Here is a 26,028-nt window from a genome sequence, read left to right on the forward strand (position 1 = left end):
ATAACTTAAAAGAATAATTAAAAAAAAAACAACTCTGTGCTGAAATGCTTTGAATATTTGTCTTTTTAAAGATTTTTATTTCCAGTATGTTCTTAACGAAACTCCGTTCATCACATTTCTTAGCATCAATGTACTTATGGCTGCATGTACTCTTCCTTTTCTTTTTTATGTTGTCATCAGATTCTTAGTGCTGTGAATTAGACACTGTGACGTAGAGATGGTACTGATTTTATAGACATTTGCTTGATAATTTTTTTTTAGCACAGTAAGGCTGGAAGAGCTACATAACACCTATCAGATGCCTAATTGTTATCTCAAGAAAAATAAAAAAATCAACACCAAAGCAAAAAAAAGCTCAGTGCAAATTGCCTGTAATACAATTTCTTTTAAAGCATGAGAGCCTGTTTCTTGTTAGTCAGTAAGAGCTCAGTAATGTAGCTGTCACATTTGCACTTACCTGAGGCATCATTTGTCTATGGAAAATGAGTTCAGTGCATTCTTATAAAATCAAACAAATTGCTTTTAAGGGGTTGCTGGTTGGGTGGTTTTAGCAAAATTAGCACCAATAAAGTTATTGGACAGAGTAAACATACAAGTGCGAAGCAGACGAGTTGAAGGTGACTTCTGTCCGGTGCAGAACTCCTTTGAGCCAGCTGGGTCTCACTCTCCACAGACCAAATAGAGAGGGCAGGTGAACCCCTCCTTCTTCCCTGCTGCGCCCATGTAGCCAAGGTGTCACAGAGGCAATTACCTGCGTGTACAAAAAGGGAGTGCAAGTCATTGGACTGCAAGTTAAAAATAAAAATGGTAACAGGTGTTGACCCAATGAGAGGAAGCTGTGTATTTTCCCGTAGTGGTGGTGGTGGTTTTAGGATTGCACAATGCCCTCATGTAAGTATAGTTGTGAAAGAGAGTAGTTTTGACCTTTGCAGGCTGTAGGACCTGGAGGCATAATGATGAAAAAAGATAGTAAATGCAAAGATGTTATGAAGGGAGTTAAACACCTCTGAGGATTCCCAGAGAACACTCAAACAGAAATGTCAGGAGACTACACTGGGGTTTGTATTTTGTTTACCTTAACTACTGATACTCAGATATTGATCAGTGGAATAAAGTTATTGAGCAGCTGGGAACTCCCTGTCCAGAATTCATGAAGAAGCTGCAGCCGACGGTACGGAACTATGTTGAGAACAGACCCAAGTATGCTGGCCTCACTTTCCCCAAACTTTTTCCAGACTCTCTCTTCCCAGCTGACTCGGAACACAACAAACTCAAAGGTATGTCTGACAAAGGGACATGGTTCACATGTCAACAGCTGCAATGCAATGAAGGTTGTTTTTTCAGTTTTTCTTCTCTCCCTTCTGCACTCCCTTTTAATGCAGTTAGTTGCAGAGACGAATGACCGCATGGGTTTTGTTCAGCTGAAAGGCAGCTTTTGGAAATGATTTTTGGAGACCCTGGTGCTTGGGCAGTCAAGGGAACATACGTTGTCACTAATGTGTTGAGCAATCCTCATGGTTTTCTGTGTGATGTTTCTGTACCACGAGGAACTTGAGTGGTCCTTTACTCTCATTCTTAAACTTGTAACAGAAAGGAACAGTAGTACTTCCATCGGAAGATCTCAGCGCTTGCACTGTTTTGTTTTAAGTGAAAAATTGATGTAGCTGAGGTTTAAAATCTGCTATGGGTGGATTTCTTCTTTTGAAAAATGCTACGAGTCAGTTTTGATATGTGAAGTAGAGCACTAACTTCATTACAGTGTGACTATGTATACCCCTGTAAAATACACGTTGTAGCGATTTTAATTGAAGTCTTGTTTTACTTGAACAGGGCATTGACCTTCAATTGGAAAGAGTGATTAATGTGTGTTTAGTATAGAAAGCATTTCTCATCACAGCTCTGGAACCCCTGCAAACTTGTACTCTGTATCAGTTCTGCACTGCTTGAGTACTTGAGGCTGCTTACTATGGTGGCGTGTAATGGTTTTCTATTGCTTGTCATTAACAAGAATACTCTTCCAATTAACAACTGTTTCATAGCATGGCTGCTGTCTTAGCTCGGGGAGCAAAGTGAAAGGTCTGAGCAGATGCTTTTGGATACACAGAATTTTATACTACTACAATAAAATTAAATAAGGAATTTTCTTGGATTTGGGGCTAATGAATAGAAATGACTGTCAAACAGTGCTGTTAGCTTTTGATTACATGAAGCATGTACATTTGAGCATAGTGAATGCCAGTTTTTAAGATACAGTCACAGAACAAGAAACACTGCATTCAACAAATTCTGCTTGTGCATCATTGTATCATCCCATGCCCTGCCTAAATATTTCACCATAATATAACATTAATGGTTTGATTAGATATTACTTTTATTTATTCATGTCTGATGAGATACCTAATAATATTTTTGCACTTATCTCTTTACATTCTTTCTTCTTTCAGTTTCTTTTTCATTTATACAGGAAATAATTTTGAGCATGGAGGAGCTTAGAATGCTACATTGATAATAATACTAGAAAAGTCTGTTAACATTTTTTACATGGGTTTAGATGGTATTATATTTGTTACAAACTCTAAACAGTAAAAACAATTTGGGTAATAGAAGGACGAGTTTGTGGCCTGATAGGCACAATGAGCTATATTATCAGGTAAAATAAATCAATGTTGCAACATAAAACTCAATGTATATATAAGACTGTACATTTTTGTAGTGGAGGATGATGTGTCCCACAGATTTAAACTTTGTTATGTGGGACAAACAAGACTTGAGCAGTTCCGAGGCACTTCCATACCATTATGTGTTGATCTTAGGCTACAGATTTGACATTATTGCTTCTAATGGGAGGCCCTAAGGTAAGCCTGGTACCTATGCCTCACTGAAATATTTAATGCCTCCCAGCAGGCTAGGTGAAAAACTTTAAAACATACAGAAAGGTGTGGATGTTTTTCTGAGCCACCATAAGAGCACCTGTACGTTTTAGGCTTTGATTTAGTAGTGCCGTGATTTTAGACTTCATTATGGAAGCTTTTGTTTTCTGATCCTGGCAATAATACAGATACCTCAAGCACATTTTTTGTGGGTATATTATTCAGCCCTCTACATGGAATCTGCACACAACATGTAAAATCTCACTGAAGCTTGTTAGGGGACTTATGGGGTGCAGCCCTGATGTTGGCATCTTCCTAATGAATCCGACTTAAAATGATTACTGAAGAACTCTTGCTATAACAAGGCAAGGGGCAGTACATACAAACGATCTCTAAAGGGATCGTGTCATTGTTACCTTCTTAACCCAATTAACCCTCTTCTGGAGGCAGTGATTGTTTTGTACTAATACTATGTTTATCTGATTTCATTGTTCTAGCTAGCCAAGCCAGGGACCTTTTATCAAAGATGCTAGTCATTGATCCGGCCAAGCGAATATCAGTAGACGAAGCCTTACAGCATCCATACATTAATGTCTGGTATGACCCAGCAGAAGTGGAGGCGGTAAGTGAGGCGTGACTCCTTACTTCAGACTGCTAAACGCACAGCAGCTTGATAATGAGCATGCTATAAAGAAACAATGTTGTTGTGACTGTAGTGGTCTTTGGATTTACGTGAAATGAGATCTGTAGGGACAGGATATCTCTCTTTGTTAGATTAACTGACAGTAGATGGGACAAGCAAAACTGCTTCAAGCATATGAAGCCACTTTCTGCTTTCTTCTAGACAACATGAGGAAAGGATTTTGAACCCCAGTAGCTCACCTGGTTTTTCTAGCTATATAAGTCAGTCTGGCAAAAGATACTATCTTTCTCTTTAAACATTTCTTTGTGGAAAACAGCAAACATCATTTATTAGTATTACAGAAAACATATCTGAACTTTTACCTGTAATACTAATCATGTATAAAAACAGAGCTCAGTATTTCAACAGGTTTAGAAATCTTACTTAACCACAAAAGGGAACTAAGACCCTGAACCTTGCAATATTAAATAATAGAATCAGAATGGTTTGGGTTGGAAGGGACCTTAAAGATCATCTAGTTCCAACCCCCCTGCCATCGCAAGGACACCTTTCCACTAGACCAGGTTTCTTAAGACCCCATCGAACCTGGCCTTGATGCCAGGGAGGGGGCATCCACAACTGTTCTGGGCAACCTGTTCCAGTGTCTCACCACCCTCACAGGAAAAAATTTCTTCCTAAGATATAATCTAAATCTACCCTCTCTCAGTTTAAAACCATTACCCCTTGCCCTATCACTACATGCCCTTGTAAAAAGTCCCTCTCCTGCTTTCCTGTAGGCCCCTTCAGGTACTGGAAGGCTGCTATGAGGTCTCCCTGGAGCCTTCTCTTCTCCAGGCTGAAGACCCCCAACTCTCTCAGCCTGTCTTCACAGGAGAGGTGGTCCAGCCCTCTGATCATCTTCATGGCCCTCCTCTGGACTCGTTCCAACAGGTCCATGTCCTTATGTTGCGGGCCCCAGAGCTGGACGCAGTACTCCAGGTGGGGTCTCATGAGAGGGGAGTAGAAGGAGAGAATCACCTCCCTCAGCCTGCTGGCCACACTTCTTTTGAGGCAGCCCAGGATATGGTTGGCTTTCTGGGCTGTAAGTGCACATTACTGGTCAGGTTGAGCTTCTCGTCAACCATCACTCCCAAGTCCTTCTCCTCAGGGCTGCTCTCAATCCATCCTCTGCCCAGCCTGCATTTGTGCGTGGGATTGCCCCAAATCACTGCTGTTTAGCAATATACTCCAATTCAGTGCAGTCTTGAAAGTGCAATAAATTTCAAAAGTAAACAGAATGCACAAAACCCCATCAAATTTCACGTGTGTAGGATCTTTGCAGAGTACGTTACTTAGGAGTGCTTTATAGGGGATGGCTCTACTATCTAGAGAGCCTTTAGTTTTTGCGTCCTGTTTAGTTTTCTTAAAGAAAAAGGTTTATCAGCCTGAATTGTAAACATTTGATACCTTGCAATATTTTACCCCCAGCATGTAAATTTTAGTTTTGCATCCCTCTCGAAGATCTCATTCCATTGTCAGATACTTTTGTTGTATTTCCGTGCATTTCTTAACTCCGTTTTACAGAATTACTCTGATACCTGAACTCAGATCTGGGTCCCTCTTTAGAAGTGCTTTGCCTGTGAGTTTAACCATGGAGAGCCACTTCTGATGCAGAACAGAAAGGGAATTTGGTACAGTGGATATTTTCATGTCATGATTTGCCCAATTTCCAGATGTATGCTCTTAGTTGTAGTTCAGATTGAAGCAGAAGTTGAATTTTTGTCATAATGAGATTGCCCTTTTAGAAGGAAAAACTTGCCACACACCTAGAATTACAGCTGATATTGAACTTCGTGTTACTGTTCTCTTACACAGACAGAGACGGGGGGTACATCTATGGCTGAAGAGACAACAGTTTAATTTCTGATTGTACCACGGAGTCCTCATGTGGTCTAGAACAAACCACATCCTTTTTCTGGATTGTGACTGTAAGACAGAAATAATAATTATTTGTTTTGCCTGCCAGGTGAATTGGCTGGAATCTGATGAGCCCACGAGCTCTTAAAAGCCTGTAGCAATTACAGTCTAGTTCATTGAGGCATTTGTCTCTCACATGCACCTCCTATCACCATAGATACCTGTACAAATGTGGTGCCACACGCGATCAAATCACGTTCCTTGCATTTTCACTGTTGGCTGCATTTCATTCCTCTGTAAATGACTACAGAAGGTGTAAAGCAGTGGAAAATCAAACTGCCATTGCTCCCATAGCACCTTAAAGAACAGAGGACGTCCTGTGAGGAAGGAACGGTGCCTTTAAATGTTCAACTTCAAATGCTCAGTGTTGTCCCGGTTATTTGTAGTTTGCATCTTTCTAGATAACCCTCTGTTCTCTTCACCCACCTGGTTCTTTGCACAGTTATTGTGTCGTTAACATGAGCTGAATATCAGCGTCCCCAGCGGCTTTCTCTGTCTCTCTTTGCCTCAGAGTTTTCTCTTCCAAAACATGCTGTATCTTGTCAATAACATACTATAGAATCATACTAATACTTTTGTCATGAGTACTTTGACAGTAAAGTGTCATTGAATTGCTTTGACACCAATTGCTCTGTGGTACAGAGACCCTTCTTCTCTTGGGATCACAGCAGGTTAAAAACCAGGAAGGTTCAGGTTGTGTGCAGTGTAACCTAAATAGAAGAACATGGAATTAATAAATATTCATTGTATTTTGTCAGTGTGCTAGGAATTCTAGAAAGAGCCTGGCTTCACTTCACACTCATCATTTTTTCAACCTCATTTTCAGAGGGAAAGTTAAACTGGAGGACTTTCTTTTCACAATTAACAGTTTATTAAATTCTAGATTTCCATCTGTTCATGCTGACACACCTTCAGTGGCTAGCTGTGAATCATTTACTAATTATTTTCTGGAGAAAACTTAACTCAGTTGGATTTTCTCTGCCTCTTGATTCAGCTGCTGAAGTGCAGTCAGTCCGTGTTTTTCATTGGTGTTGTCTCGATGATGGAATAAGTTTCTCAAACAGATTCATGGGAGACTGGTGGCTTTCTGTTCTTTCTCAAAAGAGTGTCCTGAGGTTCTGGGACTGCTACGAACTGGCAGTGCCTCTACGAGGAGTAGTTGTTGCTACACTGGAGAGAAAGTTTTACTTGTGCATCCGTGTTACAACTTGCCACTTCTGGCTGAAGGCTTGGTGTCTGATCAGCTATTAGTTCTTTACAAGACAGCAAGGTACCTCTATGTGATAAACTTGTTTGTTGGTAACACAAGTGATTTAGTGCTTCAAGCATGGAGTAACTTGGTTCCTCTTGGAAAAAGCTGTGTTGGTGTGCACAACAGGCTGTGTCCATCTGTCTGTGACCTCAGACATGGACCAGGAACCTAACGTAACATCCAGAATATCTTTTCGAGTATCTTGTAACACTGTGCTGACATCCAGTGTCTTAAATGATTACAGTTTTGTGCAGTAGTTTATATTATGCCTTAAGCCCCGGGCTCTGCATTGTGCTAATTCCCTTGTTCTACTTCTGTGTTAATTGTTGTTGCAATTTTGTATTATTAAGGGTATTGGACAAAGAACTGAATTACTATCACAGGAGTCTTTGCATCTCTCTCAAATACTTCACTGAAATATCTGCCTTGTTACAGTTAGGACCAAATTCAGGAAACATTTCCTAGCGCCATGCATTAAAGCATGTCATGGGCAATGGGGAAATGACTGTCATCTTATATATTTTTGTTAGATCTTGAAAACTTTGTAGCCAGGCTAGGAGTTGGTACTCATCTAAAAAAGTCCAAAAAATGAGCTCTTTGAGAGGTAGGTACTTTTGCTGATTCATTTTATAATCTGACTCTGTGAATTTGTCTATACTGAACTAAACCGCAGAAGTTTTAATAGGTTACAATTGCACGTAGTAGTATTTGAATGACATGTAAAAAAACCTAAAAATGGTTTTCTGGCTCATTAATGTTAGTTTTTGCCAAAAAAACCTTCACGGACATCGGTATGAAGAACAGATTGTGGTCTGATTCTTCCAGGTTGTGTACATCTTAAGTTTTGCATTCCAACTTCAATGGAACAAGTCATTTTTCCCTGTCTTGATAAGCTATTTTATTAATGTGTGCTATCAAACAGCTGCACCAGCACGTTTCATCAGTGACTTTTCTAATGGATCTCTGGATCTAGCCCACTGAATTTTGGGAGGTGGAAATGGAATGTACCTCTGCCACTCGCCCTCAGTTCTGCAGCTGAACCTGTTTCTAGTTGTAAACCAGAAGATGATTCTAGATCAATGCACTGTTGAAATGTATTGAAATCCTTATGCTACTAGTTCTAGGTCCTTTTTGTCCACAAACTATGCTGTAGTTTATGAAGCTTACAAAAATGCCTCATGGGAAAGGTAGAGAAATGTGTACTGATCATTAACTGTTTCACTGAATGCAGTTAAGAGTTTGTCCCAGTGTGGTCTCAACTTTTTGTGCCTATCTATCTTAGCTATGTTTGAGAGCCAGCTTTTATAAATGAAGGACAAAAGCAAATGAAAGACTACAGTCTAAGTAGGTTTTTCAAACCATTTAGCCCCATTTTTCCTCATGATTTAGGATCTGCGTTCATGATTGGAATAGGTTGACAAAAGGTTTATACAAACATGTATCAGCCTAAGGCAAATCTGCTACTATAAAGTTTCTGTTCTCAGGGTGTAATAAGTTGCATGAAATTGTTTGTGTTCCCTGTCTGGAAGATTTCCAACCCAAGGAAGAGGTGGTGATATTTTCTCTTTCTATGACAGTCTTGCAAACTTACATAATAGTAAAGCAATGGAAGGAGACTGAGCTGATGTGGAACACAGTAGCCATTCATATTCAAACTAATGTCCTTTGCAACTTCTGTTCAACTCTTCTCTGTCTCTTAAAGGTATTGTCTCATATTTTGATTATCAAGAGACTGGCCTGGCCTATTCTAACTCTTTGCTGCTTCAGTTAGCTGATAAACCCGTTAATGGATTTTGCATTTGTGCTCTCTGAGTATTCAGGTTTACTCTTGTTTTCTATTCTCTTTGCTTATTTCATGTTGAAATTCAGAAGTGCTCTTTTTATTATGTCAGCCATTTTTGAAGCATTTGTCCCCTGGTGTCTTTACCCCAAGATGATCTTTTGTTAAAACAGGTTTTAGGTGGGCATTTGTGTTTTGTATTTCACTAGAAATGCCACAGTTAGTCAGCATCAGATTTGGTCTTCTTTTTTTCATCCTCTTTTCGTGGATTTTCCTTGAGAGGTAATAATGAGCCTTACTAGTTTGCAATTGCTTGTTCCTGCATTTTACAAATTTACTGCTTTGGAGCCTATGAATTTTTTTTTTTTACAATTGCATTCAGTGAGTCTTCTCTTGTGTCAGAATCTGGCTTCTGCAATTCGTCTCATCCAAGGTGCGTAGATTTCTTTTTTCTGTCTGAGAACAAAGCTTTAGAGCCAGAAATCTAAGAAAATCCTGGTCGTCTTTGCCTCAATACAAGCTCAACACTTCAATTCTCTGTTGTCTGGGTTCTGAACTGAGCTGAATTACATCACTCCGGGTGTGATGAACAGGCAGATCAGAACTACTCTGTCAGGCAGAAGGATCAGGAGCACTTTACAGAAGCTTACTAGGTACTGGGGTGTTCTTCATCTTTTCCTCTCTCCCTTTATATAAGGAAGTACATTGGTATTTGGGGATGTACCTGTCTATTAGATTTCAAGTAATAGTTCTGTTGATTCCCGGTGAAGGGAGAAGAAAAGCCATAAGCCAGATTTTACTTCCTGTCTTTCTATATCACAGACAACAGGTACTAACCCCAGTTTTTGCTTTGCCTTCCCCAAGTGGGCCTTGTCTCTTCCTAGATGAGCACTTCACCCCACTAGCTCATAGCTTCAGAGATTTGCGTCTGTTTCATGGGCTAGGAGCCAGAGGGTGCAATAGGAGCCTTAGCTATTGACTGCAAAGTGGGCAAGCAAGGATGGAGTGGAGGGAGGAGTGGGAGAAAGGATGGACTAGCAAAGATGAATATTCTGCCACTTCCTTAGGGGAAGTTTGCAGAAAACCAGCTGGCACCTTAATGAATTCTTCTTTAGGCTTTGCAGCATGACAAGGCTCTATGAAGCAACTCTGCTTTTTCACAGGCTGCCCTGCAAATGTGCAGGCCAGGGAACCTGGCAAGTGCAATAGGAAAATGAGTGATGGAGATGCTTTTGGTCACTTGCATTGTGCTTAACTTCCCACTGTTTTTCCCAATTGCCCCACTGGGACTTAGAAGCCTGCACTGTGCTGCATCTGCCCACGTTCACTGAACTCTCTCTTTTGTAGCATTTGATAAGCGTTTTTCCATAGAGTGAGGTCTTCCATCATGTGAGTAAAGATTTGGTGGTGGGGCGTTGTGTGTTTTTTTTTTTTTTTGAGTCCTCCTCCCACAGTGTGTAACACAAGGCAGGATTCCTTCCACTATCAATAACCCTGTACAGCAGGCATAACACAGAAATTAGGATACAGAGGTATTAAACAACATGGCGTTTTCAACTAGTATAGCATTGGGGGGGATTTAGTTAGCTGAGCTGTCTAGTTAGATTACTCCTTCTCCCCAGTAAATGGCTTCATCAAAAGCAGCTAGGCATCTGTTGTACAGTATTCATTTGTTCAGAGGCCTAGGAGGACAGGTAACTGAAAGCAGTTAATGCGACAGGAATTTTGAAGTGAGCTGCTGCAATATCATGAAGTGTCAGCGTGTGCTGGAGTGACCCTGAAGAGCACTGAAGACAGTTAGGGAATAAGCAGAGAATTTGGTGTCAAAGTTTAACCTGGAGGTAACAACCCTCTACGTCTGCCCAGATTTACAGCATTATGAATGTGGGGAACAGATAAAATACAGCCCTGTCCACTTCAAACGCAGACTAGTGTGACAGTTACAGTCCCTATTTACAAGTCTATTAAAAGTTTATGGTCTTTCACAGGCTGTATGGGGGCAATAAAACTATTATGTCTCATTCTAATGGGCAAAAAGCATAACACAAATGGGAAGTGGTAGGAATGCAATACCCCTTCCCCCTGATGTGTAACAGCATTAAACTCTTCTGGTCGGCCTTAAATGCCATGTTGTGATTCCCTGATACAGAGAGGAAGAGGGTATGTTATTAGATGTGGTACTTGCTATTCACTAACAGCAGGAGGTTACACAAACAGCACTGTGACTCTCCCACGGACTTCTGCATAAAAACAAACCACATCCAAAGCCCTCAATAGCTCTGAAACACTTGTCATATTTACATTTAGAAACAGGACTTGCACAGTTTTTAAGCTTACCTGTGGAGTGAGTGGGTAAACTAGATTTTGGATTTAGAGGAAATTATGTGTAACATACTAACCTAGTTAGCCAGCTTCTTTTGAGCTCACTCAGCTTGCTGCTGTATCTTTGATAATAAAGTCACAGTATTAGGTTCTCCAGAGCGTACATCATTGCTCCAAAGTTAATTTGAATAGGGTTACTCACAGTTAATTTCTGTATTCAACCAATTATAACTAAAATTCGTGGTTTTAAAAAATATGAAAACATAGAGATAATGTGTGTTTATGATTGTGTGGAATTCCCAAGGCTTTAGGAACTGTTGAAATCTGTTACCAGTCTTCACATCTAATTTATATGTAGGGAAACCAGAGTTCAAAGGTTTTTTTTTATAGTAAATATTCGTTACTAAAAATAGTAAATATTATTTACTAATATTACACAGGAAATCTATTGTAAAAATCAGAATATTAACCTATAGACCTTACTTCTCTGTTTTTTATTTCAGTTAAAGGTTCTTTCTTCCTGTATGTTACATGCAGAAACTGTCTCGGTTCCACTTTTAAACAAATATTATGTTTATTACTCTCACATTATGATATTTACTTTACCTACATGACAGCATTTGGACTATTATAATGAATAAATGAGACATACGATACCTTTTCTCCCTCAAAGTGCTCTTGTTCTTTTTATAGGAAAGAAGACATTTCCAACATCTCTTGCCTCCATATGTAGACTATCCTGTTTATTGTAGACAATCTCAATATCTCCCTGATGACATATTAGCTTCTCTGTTTTCTTGTCTGAAAATGCTGTGCTAGAGACTTTGTTTTCATTTACACAGCTGCCTTTTTTGCTATACATTCTTATCTTTCATTGAGATGATCTGTGAATAAATCCCAAACCTGATATTTAATTTTTCATATCTCCCCTAATGTTTATGCGATGCTGCCTATATACAAGTCACTGTTTTTATCCCAAAATGTTTAAATTGTTTGTGAACAGAATGGATTCCTAGACATGTGCTTTAGAATAGCTTTAGCATTGCCCCCTGGGTGGCTCTGAAATCAAATTTCAGAACACTTGTGCTGGTTGTTCTCTAGGACTGCATTGGCTTGAGGTGCCTGGTCTCCAGTCTAATTCCTTGCATATGTTGGCATCAGAAATAATTTTGAATGGGAGAAATACCTACTTATTGGTATGAAAGTCACATTCTTATTCAAGACCGTGGCTGCTTTCTATTCCTCCCCTTAATTTTTCAATTATTATGTTATTTCATAAAAAATTAACCACGTATTTTTGGGCTGAAAAGATCTGCTTGAACATTTTTGGAAGATGCTATCTTAGAAGAATTTTTGCTGTTTATGGGAACTTGTTTAGGACTTAATCTTTGCACATTTTTTCTTCACCTATAAATGATTTAGGACTCACTTCAGTTTGGAACCTTTTGAATATCTGTGTGATCTCGAATTGGTTCAGACTTGGGAACAGTATTGTTCTATTCCATGGGAACAAACCTAGTAGCAAAATTTGCCATGGATTATTATCTGATGTTTTCTGTTAACTGGTTTCAAAATTCATCTTAGATTTTACTGTACCTATAGTTGTTGCTTGTTATCTGACATATGCCATCCATTAGAAGAGAGATTTCTTAGAAAACTGAAAGATGGGATGCTAAAAATGTTCCTTTTAAGCATTTCTCTATGTTGACAGAATTTTACAACAGTGATAGATTTTGTAGGGTTTTATTCACGGTAACTCACACTGCTTTTGTTATTGGTTTTATTCTCATAGGATTTATATTTCACTGGGGTATCCCTGCATCTAGGACCACCCATGAGGGCCTGAGTTGTGAACTATCATTCATTTTTCTGTGCATGCCAACCTGTGTGTTTCCTTTTATTATTGTGATGCTGTTTCCTACAGTGCTTATGAAGAGAGGTCAGTTTGCGGTTCTCAGTCCGAGGTCCTGTCCAGGATAGAAACTGCTGCTGTATTGTCTTAGCCCTCTATAGACTATCTGTGATCAGCTGTTAAATACAATCTGTTCAAGTTAATTTAAAGTTTCATAGTTTGTCATAAGAAAAAAAAATTGCCCATCTCTTACTTTACCTGTGAGTGCTGAGCATCCATGATAATGGAGAAGCACTTCTGGAGAGCTCTGTGGCCTTGGCAAACACCACTTCAAAGAAGGTGTTACCTTCACTACACGTGACACTTCACGGCAAAATCAAGGTTGTGTTGTGTGTCTTTTCCAGTATTCTCTTCTCTTGCTCAGCCCTGTGTGTATAAATGTTGTATCTAAACTCTTTGGTGATCTGCCACAGGTTATTTTTTTGGCAATCAGTTACAGGGTATGGTTTTCTGCTTAGAGGTCGATGGTGCACATCTGTTGCCTCACAAAAGAAGTTTGTAGCTCTGCTTTGCACACAAGCACAGTTATTTCCTCTAGTCAGCAACATTTATAGCTGATGAACTATGGAAGCCAAATACAGCTTCTGCAGCAATCTTCGATAATGTTAGTGAGAAATAGTGGTTAGAGAAGAAAGAGGCATTTATTTTCTTTTTTTTTTCTTTTTCAAACCAAACTAAAGCTTTTTCCAGCTTGTTGTTGTATGTATCTGCAAGCTGTTCAGTCATCTGTGTGTAGCCAACTAATTTTGACTCTGGCTGCATGGTATCCTTACAGTCCAGCTGTTCAGAAACAGCTCAGAGCACAGTTTCTTTGATGTGTACTATGCATCAAGTTTTCCAAAAGGCTTTGCAAAGAGTCCAAGGAATGAAATGGACACAGAGGCATCTCTTCTTCCATATCCATAGTTGAGAACATGCCCAGCCCACTGTGGGGTCCCTGGGCAACACAGGGTGAAATCCAAGGCCCTTGACACTTTCACAGAATCACAGAATCACAGAATCAACCAGGTTGGAAGAGACCTCTGGGATCATCGAGTCCAACCGTTGCCCTGACACCACCATGTCAACTAGACCATGGCACTAAGTGCCATATCCGGTCTTTTCTTAAACACATCCAGAGATGGTGACTCCACCACCTCCCTGGGCAGCCCCTTCCAATGTCTAATAACCCTTTCTGAGAAGAAATTCTTCCTAATGTCCAACCTGAACCTCCCCTGGCGAAGCTTGAGGCTGTGTCCTCTTGTCCTATCGCTAGTTGCCCGGGAGAAGAGGCCGACTCCCACTTCACTACAACCTCCCTTTCCTCTCTACCTAAAGAGACGTCAGGCCTCTGGTGACAGCACACTGGTGTACTTTGGCTTGCACTGCAAAAATAAATATATAAATGATATCAGTAACACAATGTATGTTGTAGCAAAACACAAAGGAATTTTTATATTCACCTGTTATGAGGATCTAAGCCATTTAACAAATTGTTTAACCTCACATCATTAATTTTTACAGCCTCCATTGCCTCTGGTATTTGTGTATTGCTAATTCTATTGTCGCCTTGTATGCTGCTCCACAGCTACTACTCCAGACCCTGAGATTCTGGGAACAGATGCAGAATCAAGCCTTGCTCCTGCCAAGCTTTCTAAAAACAGCTCATCCCAAGGTCTTCACTGTGCTGGCACTAGCTCTGCAGAGGCAGGGACAGAGATGGCAGGATTTATTCAAGTGTGAGCTCCAGCCCATTCCCTTTGCTTTCTAGCAGTAGCATACAAACCAATCCATGTTCCTTTGGGAAAGTAAGAATAGAATACATCAGCCTCAGCGTATGTTTTGCTTTTTTCCCCTAGTGAAAATCTTTTCCTCCCTAGATATTAGAAAGGTATTTAACAAATCCAGTAGTCTCCTGGTGCTTATCTGACCACATGAAAAAAACCTGTCTTTTGTGGTTTGGGTTGTTTGGGTTTTTTTGGTTGTTTTTTTTGTTTTGTTTTTTTGTTTGTTTGGTTTTTTTGTAGAAAAAGGTCTGTGTGGATAATTGCTTGGGGTTTTTTTTGTAATTTTTATTATAGTCAATGAATTTTAAATTTAATGCAAAAATATTTTTAAAATCCATTTGTAAAATGTACAAGCCAAGAACCATTGAAACAACAAGGAATTATTTTAATATATACAAGAAAAATATAATTTATTCCTTCTCGTCTGCATCCAAAAATAGACTCTATTCTTTGTTATTGTTACCAATGCAATTACTTACAAATCAATCTGACTTGGGGAGAAAATGGCTACCTTAAACTGAAGCTAGATGCTGCCACCCACAGGCTTGATCCACACTCTGCTTTGATTTAATGCTAGTTTAACTATACTTTTTCTGAAACCTGTACAAACGAAACCATGTAACTCTCAGTTGGGATGTGTTGTATGAAGGATTTATAAAAATATCTATAATACTTGCAGCTGCATCCACATAGAAAATTAATAATTGTGAACTCAGTAATTTTCTAAGGCATTTGAATTGGCCTAAAAATGACTTTGCTGCCTAACCTTTGCACCAAGACTGAAATCAGGTGCCCAGGAGGACCCAGGTAAGGCAGCTGCTCTGTCTACTCCATTGCTGTGACAATACTTGTGTTAAAAACCTCTCTTCCTCCCTCTAATTTTAGAAATTGGTTTAAAAAACCCCAAAACAAACCAGTTAGCAGGAAATGGGCAGTTAGCCTGGAGGGGATTGTCTAGGTTGACAACAATGTATTAGGCTTTGTTTTTCTCATTAAGATTAATGAGGATCATGGGAAAATAAATTCATTCCCAAAACTGTTGTGGTATTCTCAGCTCAGCGCCTTGAATCAATGAAATTATGACATAAGGGCTCATTTCCTTGTATCAGGGAATTTAGATGGGAAAGCTTCTCTTCTCCCAGGGAGAGAGCGCTGGCCTGCCTCTCAGCAGAGCACCACTCACCTATGTTCTGCACAGATTTTAGAGGTTATAGATCCTGCCTGTGTGAAGAGGAGGATTTTATTCAAGTCATTATCACACTGAATATTTGCTGCCCTTGGCTCTCGTGTTCCTGCCGAGAGCCATGTTTTATAGCTGTGGGTTCTGCTAGCTCACAAATATAAAGGTCTGCAGTACAAACTGTGGTACAGCAGTAGAACGCTGTGCAGGTGCAGTTTTGGCATCCAGTGGTGTGTGAAGTACAGAGTTTGATTGCTCTCCCTTGATTGTCTTAATAGCAAAATAGGAGTTTGATAACAAATGAGATTATTCTGGGCTTTCTCCCTGGCAAATGTCTTAGTTTCCAGAATGTGTTAATCTAGGAAATAATTACTGCTGCTTTTCTTGTTGCCTATTAGCCAATTATGCCTGCTTAAGACATAGCTGAAATAAATTAGAAAAGACATAAGCCAAAGATTTTGTGGTTGTGTGAACTGAGGACAGGAATGTGCATCTGATCTCACTTGTTCCTTTTGATTCTGTAATTTGTGTTTGGGAATTGAAGCAGTGAAGGAATCTAGCCTCTTATTTCTGGCTGGGGGAGAAATAACCTTGTTTTTCTGTGGAAGGTGTAAAAAGAGTGTTTACACTTGGTAGGAGCAATTTTACCCCCAGCTTGTGCTTTTTCTAAGCCCCTCCCTGAAGCTTTTAGAAAGCAAGCTACTTGCAGGATATTCTTGTCCAACTTGCTTTACCTGCTTTCCTTCCATCTGACAGAGAAGCAGTGGTTCTGCAGCTGATTCAGACTACAGCTCAGCCAAATGCCTCCCCTACTGGTACCATAAAAGCTAAGCCAGCTGCATAGGGGAGCTGACAGCCCCTGTAAGTCTCCTGTAAATTCTTTAGACCCCTCGGGCTTCCTTGTCTTTGCCAGCTTTCCCTGCTTTCCCCCAGTAGGAAATGCATGCTGCAGAGCTGGCTGAGTGGCCGAGCAGTAGTCCAGCAGGCCCAGTTGGAGGAGTGGAGCGAGCTTACTGCATCCTGCTGGTCAACGGTGAGGCTCACCTGCGCTGTTTTGTAGCATTCAGCTCCCTCATGATCAGCAGAAACATGGAAATCCCACGGAGATTGCATCAATTTTCGTTGAATCTATCTTAAGAGTCAGGACTGACTGGAAGGGACCGAGAAGGGTTGTTACGCTGAATAAGAGAACAGCTGCATTGATTTTGGACTCAGACTTCTTCAGTGGTTGTGTCTTACCTTGCTGACGTAGCGAAACCTCAGGTACCCCTGCTGAGGCCTGGCACTCACTTTAACTCATGGCATGTGTTTCATGCCTCTCGGCACCTTCTTAGGTATAAGACTTGGCAATCCAGGACTTCACCTGATACAAATGTCTCTCTGCAGGAACTTCTCTTGTTTTCAGTGGACTTGTACAGTTCAGCTGTCATATAATTTTCCCAGTCTGTGTTACATCACTGAGCTATTGCTTTCTCAGTTGTATCTGTAGCGTGCAAATAGCTTAATGGACTGATGGTGTTGGAGTCCTGAGAGCAAATTCTAAACTTCTTAGTGAATCAGAAAACAGTTTGGTAAATGTGCATTTAATAGTAGCATGTTTTGAAAGGGACGCAACGGCCAGGTGCCCAGGATGAACATTAGAGGAAATACTTACGAGCGAGAAAAGTCTTGTAGATCTTGTTTCCATCTTCATTAGATACTCTTAGCTTGAATGCTGCAGCTTCTTGGTAGAAGGAAGGAGGAGAGAGTCCTTTGCCTTGCTTGGCGGCTGTATTTGGAAGCTAACATCAAGAGAGACAATGAACACATGGCTTAGTTGCCCAATGAAAGCAGGTATTTGGCTCTCGGAAACTCTAGTTGCTCTTGTCTCAGTAAATTCCAGGATCTCTTGTCTCAGTAAATTCCAGGATCTGATACTTCTGTGACGTTCCTATCAACTAAAAAAACACAATAAAAAAAAAAAAACCCTAAACCACAACCTTTTCTGGTCAAAGTAAAGTTACTTAAGCTTATACAGTATATTATACATATATTGGAGAGCTTGGGAATGTGGAATGTGGATCAGAAATTCTGGCAGGGAGATTTACTTTAAAATTAGTTACTCTGAGAAGTTTGTATAGCAGCGAGTATGATGTCTAAAAGGCAACTTAAAAATTAATATAGTAATATTACTGCTACTTAATCAGGATTGGTATTTGTCTGGTGCTCTGACAGTACCTTCTCTGCCAGCGCAAACAATCTGTGTGTGGAGTTTCTGGGCTCAGTACAAGCACAATGACATTGTTGACCTGGGCTCTATTTCAACTGCAACTATGCCTCTTGTTTAAAAGAAGAAAAGGGAGAAATATATTGATTTGTTCTACATAAAGAGTTGAATTCCAGAAGTGTTAATCCCTTCAATATTCAAATGTCTTTCATGTGTTTTTGCATGTACAGGATGGATAACAAAGAGGGAGAAGAGAATTTATCTTTACTTAAATGATTACTCTTAATTATTTACAGTATAGCAGACAATTGACTAAATAGCTTTGTTTCTCTCCTGCAGCCTCCTCCTCAGATATATGATAAACAGCTGGATGAAAGGGAACATACAATTGAGGAATGGAAAGGTAATTGCAGTTTAGAATTATATGGGAAGGGGTAGCCACATCTGCCAATTGCATCTGTGTAAAACCAAAATAATTCCTTTGACGTGAAGAACTGACACTAGCCCTACAAACTGGTGCTTTGGTAGTGAAAATATAACTCATAGTCCTCAGGACATTTCTATCTACACAGGTAAATGTTAACACAGGAGGTGCAGATTCCAGTGTTTCATTGAAATCTAAGGATATCATCTGGAGAACAGGATACTGTTCAGCAGGAAGATGCATCATAATTTTACCCACAGTAAAAAGCACTATATTACTGTGCTGCTTCATTTCTAGATAGTGCAGGATTAAACAATTCATGTGTTCTGGTTTAACCCTATTTATCTCAATTCAGCTCCAAAAAGAGGTGATAGGAGAGGAGGAGAATGGAAGAGAGAGGTCTTAGGCGAGTAGAGCTGTCAGACTCGTGAAGACAAGGTGGGGCAGGCTGAGGGATCCCAGGGAAGGGCTATGACACTGTGTTTCATGATAGTTGTTTTGTTCCTGATCACAGGCACTGGTTCCTGTTTGTAACTGTTGCAATTATCTCTTCCAGAACTCATCTACAAAGAAGTAATGAATTCTGAAGAAAAGACTAAAAATGGTGTAGTAAAAGGACAGCCTTCTCCTTCAGGTACTCGGCCCCATTGAATAACTTTGATGTGTTTTCTGTACTGACAAAAAGAAAATGGTGATAGCTGAAACACTTGGGCTACACTTGTAGTTATGCAGACCAAGTTAAGAAGTTTTTATGGAATCCAGTATTTCTAATGGGTTGACCTTGATTAATGGTGCTCCAGTGTCATGTTAATGCTTAAAAATTCATCTGCTTTTCTATTTGAGATACAGTTGTCGTGATATTTTCTATGGAAAGATCTGTGGTTACAGATTATATTCCTGTGGGTGGGGAGGTTTATCTCACACTATTATTATTATTATACTGCTTATGGATGGATAACTGAACCAGTACTCTGCTAGTTGATATAAGCAAAATTGGTGATATTAGCATGTATCCATCTGTTGGACAGGCGACACTGCACCCCCCTCCATGTAAGCATCTGGTACCTACTCTGGTAGTTCAGACTTTCAGAAGTCTGATACCATTAGAACAGCTTGCTGACATGCTTGGTTGACACTTCGATGAGAAGGGAAAGGTGTCTTCAAACACAGATTCTTAAAGTCCTGTCACAAAAAAATCACAACTGAATTTTATCTGAGGAAAATTCACATCAGCAGTCTTTTCACAGAAGTGCAGTGTGACTGCCAGTACACAGAAATACATATTTGTGAAGGTATGCTTTCACTGGCAGACTAGAAGCGCACAGATTTTGAGCAGTGTTCCAGTAGCATTTATGGGTAAAACTAACTACCTTTTGCAGAGCCTTTCTTCAAAGCAAAATCATTTAATTCAGTGTTCTCTGCATATTTTCAGAGAGAGGTTTTTTGCATTCTCATTTTTCACTTGCTGCTGAGCTAACTTAACGTCAGAACAAGAATGCATCATTAGTAACTGACAGGACAAGGGGAAACACAGCAACAATGGAGGAAGTTAATAGAGTGCTGGATAGTAATAATTAGAGTAGTAGCACTGCACCTGGATTTTGACATCAATGAAGATATTGAAAACAATCCATTGTGTTCTTGCTGACTAGCAAACAAAGTATAGGACTTGCAGATTTAATTTACCAAACTACTGTACCACCACTGAAAAGAAATCTGGGGCCCTGACAAGTATCTGATAAATCCCCATTCTTAAATCTCTCTCCCCTGCAGAATGGTGGTTGCAGTCTGATTTATGATCGAGAAACATTGTAGTTGCTGGTTTCAGGAATTAACTGCCCAGGGATTTCCATGTTCTGTTTTTCCTATGTGGAATGTTTTTATTGTTTATGTAAAACATTCCCAAACATACATCATTGCCATTTCTTACCTGTCTTTCTTTTGCTGTTCCACTTCGACTGTTTTTAGATTGTTAGGCACCACCAAGTATACCAACTATTTAAAAATTGCTCTGAGATGAGGCTGTTTTATGAAACAGTAAATTTCCTGGTTTTCATCACTTTGTGAACCTGACTTACATTTCTTTCAACTGAATGAAATAAGGAAAGAATGAGATAAAACAAGTCACCGGTTCTGAGCATAAGGGAAATGAGGGAGACTCTGCACACACATTGCTCACTGGTCAGTGTTCTTGGCAAGGATTCAGAAGGCTAAGATTTGGCGCTCTATCAGTAATCACAGCAAGCAAACTGGAGATGAGTTTCCGTGATTACTTGATCAGAGCTTTTGGGGAGACAGCTGAAGTTGACAGCATCAAGGGTAATAGTTGCCCACTGATAGAGCAGGCTGCTTAGAGTGCCTGTGTATCACGGTGTCAGTCGCTTAGTGCTTCCTCTTGTCCTATGAAGAATTAGTTAATATAACAACATACAAGCTTGAAATATGGGGCTTGGGAGGAACCTCAAGTGCCCCTTGTGCTCATGTCCAACAAAAAAATCCGCTTTGTCTAAAACTGTTCCAAACAGATACTTCTGCTGCCTGTTCCAAAAAAAACCTCTGTAGGCTACCTTGTTTATTTTCAAAAAGCTTTTTGTGTTGTTGTGCCTAAATCTGTGTTTGCTGCAGTTTAACTCTGTTATTTCTTGTCCTGTCTCCAGAGGACGTGGAGAACGGTTTCCTCCATTTTTTCTTTCTGGCAGCTTTTAGCTCACATAAATTCCATTATCACATCCCTAATCAGTCTTCCTTCCTTTGAACTTCACTACCCACATGTTTCAATCTTTCAAACTTACTGCTTTTCTCTACACTTCATCTAGTTGCCTTCTGTCTTTCATAGATCACAGTGTCCAAACCTATCTGCTTAAGGCACTAGTAGTGCCAAACAGAGTGGAAAGATTTGCATGTAGGGGGGTGTGTGTATGTGTTACGTAAATATGTAAGCAACACGTGCAAACAACATATGTGTCTCTACATGCACATATAAACATTGAATTTAATCTTAGATGTTAGTTTTTGGTTTCTGTTCTTTCTATGTTACAAAATTGCTAAACAGTTCTGTTTTATTTATAAATTCAGATGCTGTACCCCTTACCGACATGCTCTCTATTTGAAGGGTCTATGCCATATCATTACTCAGCTGGTAGAATAAAAGTGCTTAGAGTAAAATATTTTCTCAGTGGAACTCAGTCACAACAATACATGTGAGAAATAGCCACTAAATTTAATCAACCTTCAGGATTGTTGACCAATTTACACCCTTATAACATGAAGATATATACTTTTTATACACCTATATCCTCTCCAAAATACACATATGCATGTCTGATAGCCAAGAAGTGCAGTTGCACTTTTCACTAGCAGTCTCTGACTCTTCTCTGTCATTTCTGTAGCAAAGGATATGAACTGTTTTATGCAAAGATATGGGAGCAGTTTACCAATACCATTTTCTGTTTGGTTAATGCATTAAAAAAAGTGTTTCTGACTGGTATTATGAAAGAGCAGGTATTCCCATTAAGTAAAAGATTTAATGCAAGGCTGTAGATTATTTAGAATTAATCTTAAATTCTGTCTGAAGTAAATAACCTTGCTGCTATTTGCAGATTTCCTCTGCTCTGACATTGCATACTATCTAACCTCCTCTCACAATCTCCCCTAGTCCTCACTACCCAGCTATAGTTTCGTACCTAACATTTCCAACTGTTTTCTCATTTCTGGATACAGTATATAGTAAATAGTGCTGATCTTAGTGCAGCTTATTCTTAACAGTCCCCTTTCTTGCTTAAAATTGCTCTTTTATTCTTCCCTTCCTGCCTTTTAGTTGCTGTCTGATTTGGTCAGTTTTGTTGCTATCACCCAAGAACTATAGGATACCTTTAGTAGCCCTCTTCTGTCGTGTGCAGAGCCTAAAATAAGCAGCTGATGGACTTGCCAAGCACTGTGACATTGGATATCAAGAGTTATTATTTACATGATTTATAAGAAGCTGAGCAAATCCCCAAGACAGACACAAGGCTTTTTTGTAAACAGCAAAAGCTGCAGTTCCTCTTTGTTTTTTTCCCCCCACGTGTACCACTTCGCAGCTGAAGTCTTAAAGGCACTTACATAGGTGCTAATTAAATAGGGCTTCACAGGAGGCCTCTGAGCAAGGAATCCCTGCTTTACAGCTGGGAGGCTGATGCATGGCTTAAAAGAGTAGCTGTCAAGTCAATGGCAGAGCCAGGAACAGATCCCAGGAGCTGTTTCTCACCTGCTCTAACCTTTTGCTCTTTTCCTCAACCCTGCAGCCACTGAGAAGCTTCCTGCCAAACAGCAAATTCATAAACCAGGGCTCTTTTTCTCTTTTGAATGCACCTCTCTCATTTCTGCAGTTATCACCTGGCACCCCATCCCTTCAGGAACAAGCTGTTGTAGCACCAGGCAGGTGCTGTGCATAGCAAATGAAGCATTACTTATTGACTAGGACAGCTTCTGGTTGGGTATCTGAGCGTTGCTGCATAAGCGCTGCTTTGTGCTGCTGAATTCTTTAATTCTGTTGTTTAGGTTCGGTGTGGTTTTGTTTTGTGAGTCTGGGTGCTTTGGGGCTGCAACAGTAACTATCAGATCTGTGTGTTGTGTCATGTGGAATTGTGCTGAAAGCTAGGAATGATCATAAAAATGCACTTGCCAGAAACTTAGGGGCTGAGTTGATACTTGCTGAAATGAGCATAGCAGGGTTTATTGAATTCAGTGGTGCTGAATCAGACAGTGTAACAAAATCTTCACCTATACAATTTCTGCAGGTATTTCTTCAGTTATTTTACCTAGCTAAGTTGATTGCACATTCATCAAAGAAGGCTGCACAGCAACAGTTTGATCAAAAGTTGATTGAACCTACTGGAATTCTTTCCATTTGATTCCTGGGACAATATCCATGACTTAATGGCAGGCTTCTGTCCAGCACTGTAAACATTTAGAATTTATTGTTTAGTCATTAATATCATTAAACTCAGTCATATTTTGACTGTATCTAAATGCATTTGTTTTGACTGACTAGTATTTTCATAAAATGCCACGTGGTTTAATAACATGTAAACATGAGGTAACAGTATTTTACTGGGGGATTACTGATCAATATGGATGAGGTATGTGTAAATAACTCTTAGAAAACTGAATCTTCTGTCAGAGAAGATGGATGATTGCTGCCTGCAGTCACTGATGAGATGTCATTGAGATTGCTCTGTCTTTTTGCAGCCTTTACAAAATTAACTATTTCATTTCCCAAATGTATCAGGAGAGTAAACTAATTCAAGGGTTCTTCTGGTGCCAGAATATCTTTGTACTACTACAACAGCAGAAAGCAGTTCCCATCTAGGTCTCTGAACGTGAGCGTATCTGTCTCTGTTATGTGCATATTTATAGTAGATGTGTATAAAGGGAAGAAAAAGTTGAGGCAAACAGAAGAGTGTTGGAGGTATGGTATGGTGGCTTGTTTTCTCAAAGTAATGTTTTTATTGCAAACTGGAAAGTGACAGAAATCCTCTCCTTTTGTCCATAGCATCATATGTTTTGCCTAGGCTGTATAGATGGCTATAAATTTCTGTATTAAGAATATATGAGTTTCATGATTTTACTAGGTGTGGTTTTTTTAGGTGCGTTCTCTTGCTTTTCAAGGCAATAGATGTTAATTTCTGTCCATTTTGAGGAAACAAAAATCTGTAGAAGTCAGCCGAGAAAACTTTTCGGCTATGAGAATGAAACAGCATCTATCTGCAGAACAAAGATCTGTGTGTCACGGTGACTAGCTATGATTTCCAGCTGTGCAATATCATGCAAAATCATGTCTTTTATTGTCATGAATGTTTAATGAAAATTAATGTATCTCCCAAACTGCAGACAGTGTTAATTTTCATGGAAAGAGGACAACAAAACGTTGCCTGAAAGCTCGGTTGAAAAAAACACCAATCAAACTGTTGTTTGCTATTCTGAGAACTGAAGTATGAGTTGAGGTTAATGGGCAGAGTAACAGTTAAGCAGTCATAGGTGCACGATAAATACATTCTTCATGTGGCTCTGTATTTATCACAGAGTTATCTGCATTTATAGGACAGATAATGCCTGATAATATTCGGGGATGTGATAAATGTTCAGTCACGTTAATGATAATCTCGTGAAGGTACATTTTTCGTTTCACAAAGTCAAAGTGATTTTTTGGATAATACTTGGTACTATTGTCATTTTACAGAGGACAGGTAAACTTGGATGCACAAAAATACTGTCACAACTGAAATCCTGGCCTTAGCCTACCTAGTCCTTAACTAGGAGGAAGAAACCAGCCTTGCCTCCTATACAGCCATCTTCTCTGCATTGCCACTAGGTGATTTGATGTCACCCATTCTACTAAACTATCTGGAAGAAAACTGGGATTTTATGAGAGTATGGAGGATTGGGTTGGTTTTTTTAATCATCTTGTTGGTGCCTGTGTGATCCTAGCAGACATCTGATCATTGGGTGTTTTGTAACACTTAAGAAGGCTAGAAAGAAGTAGAGTGATAGACACAACATGAGCTCTACCTCTTCAAAACAGACTGAGGGAGAGAATTTCCTGGTAAAATATTTAATATTACCCAATGCCTAAAGTTTGTATAGCCCATTTTCTGCTAACGTTTGCCATTGTTTAAAATGGTCTGGGTACTTACATGCCTGTTGCCACAGGTTAAGAATCCTTTGCTTTTTAAACTGTGAGCAGTTTTGGGGTTTCAGGTTTAATCACGTTGGTGTTCGTTTTCGTAGCACAGGTGCAGCAGTGAACAGCAGTGAAAGCCTTCCTCCATCCTCATCTGTCAATGACATCTCATCTATGTCCACGGATCAAACACTGGCGTCTGACACGGACAGCAGCCTGGAAGCTTCTGCGGGACCCCTCGGTTGTTGCAGGTGACTAGCCGCCTGCCTGCGAAACCCAGCGTTCTTCAGAGGATGATGTAATTTAGGAGTAAAAATTAACAGGAGTTAAGAGATGAAAAGGAAGAGAAATGAAATACAAAGATTTAAACAAAACAAACAAAAAATCTTTTCAGCCTGCTTCTCCTACAGAGTTATGTAATGCAGCTAAGCTCAAGTGTATATTTAACTTATAGTTGCTCTGCTTTGGTCTTCTTCCAATGATGCTTACTGGGGGGAAAAAAAAGGAACTCAAAAATCCTTTTTTTTTACCCCCTTCCCCAAAAGATGTAAAATTAATGGCTGCAAAACCAGCAACCTGCAACTGTCCTTTTCACACTGGCATGACAAGGTGTGCAGTAGCTACTCTCAAACATACAAGTGTGTATCTGCCTTCACTCTCTGTTCTGTCGTCTTCTGCCCAGTGAGGCAGATAGGGATATACATGGATTTTTCTTCATATACGAATAGCACATACACACACGTGCCAATAGAATTCTGGCAGTGTATGCAGCTGTGTGCCTATAGGAACATACACATCTGCATATGTACTTAGTGTGCACTCCACAACTAAATGGCCCATTTCAGGTGAACTACATAACTACATGTGTGATATTGCCAGTATATATTTGTTTGTTCATTGATGAGGTTGCATATCTTGTATGAGGATTTGTGGAAGTGTAAATAACCACATCGAACTGTGACTCCCTCAGACACTTGAAGATGTAGCACCAAAATTTCTGCTGAGAGTTGTATATATATTTTGAAATAATAACCAGTTTGTATTGAAAGAAGATAC

General features: G+C 39.7%; 1 protein-coding gene across 5 annotated transcripts in view; it reads left to right on the plus strand.

Annotated features, from left to right (window-relative positions):
- Positions 1 to 25,227, plus strand: part of MAPK10 (mitogen-activated protein kinase 10) — an 82,383-nt gene extending 57,156 nt beyond the window's left edge. For 3 of the 5 annotated variants that reach the window (XM_068402675.1, XM_068402676.1, XM_068402677.1), the window contains exons 8-12: positions 1,095 to 1,277; positions 3,368 to 3,492; positions 18,227 to 18,290; positions 18,868 to 18,945; positions 25,085 to 25,227. In XM_068402675.1, the coding sequence (XP_068258776.1) occupies positions 1,095 to 1,277; positions 3,368 to 3,492; positions 18,227 to 18,290; positions 18,868 to 18,945; positions 25,085 to 25,227 (593 nt within the window). The remainder of the gene's footprint in view (positions 1 to 1,094; positions 1,278 to 3,367; positions 3,493 to 18,226; positions 18,291 to 18,867; positions 18,946 to 25,084) is intronic. The other 2 variants (XM_068402679.1, XM_068402680.1) reach the window with 2 other exon arrangements.
- Positions 25,228 to 26,028: the final 801 nt, after the last annotated feature.

The sequence above is a fragment of the Nyctibius grandis genome, chromosome 6 (assembly GCF_013368605.1).
Source record: "Nyctibius grandis isolate bNycGra1 chromosome 6, bNycGra1.pri, whole genome shotgun sequence".
Lineage (NCBI taxonomy): Eukaryota > Metazoa > Chordata > Aves > Nyctibiiformes > Nyctibiidae > Nyctibius > Nyctibius grandis.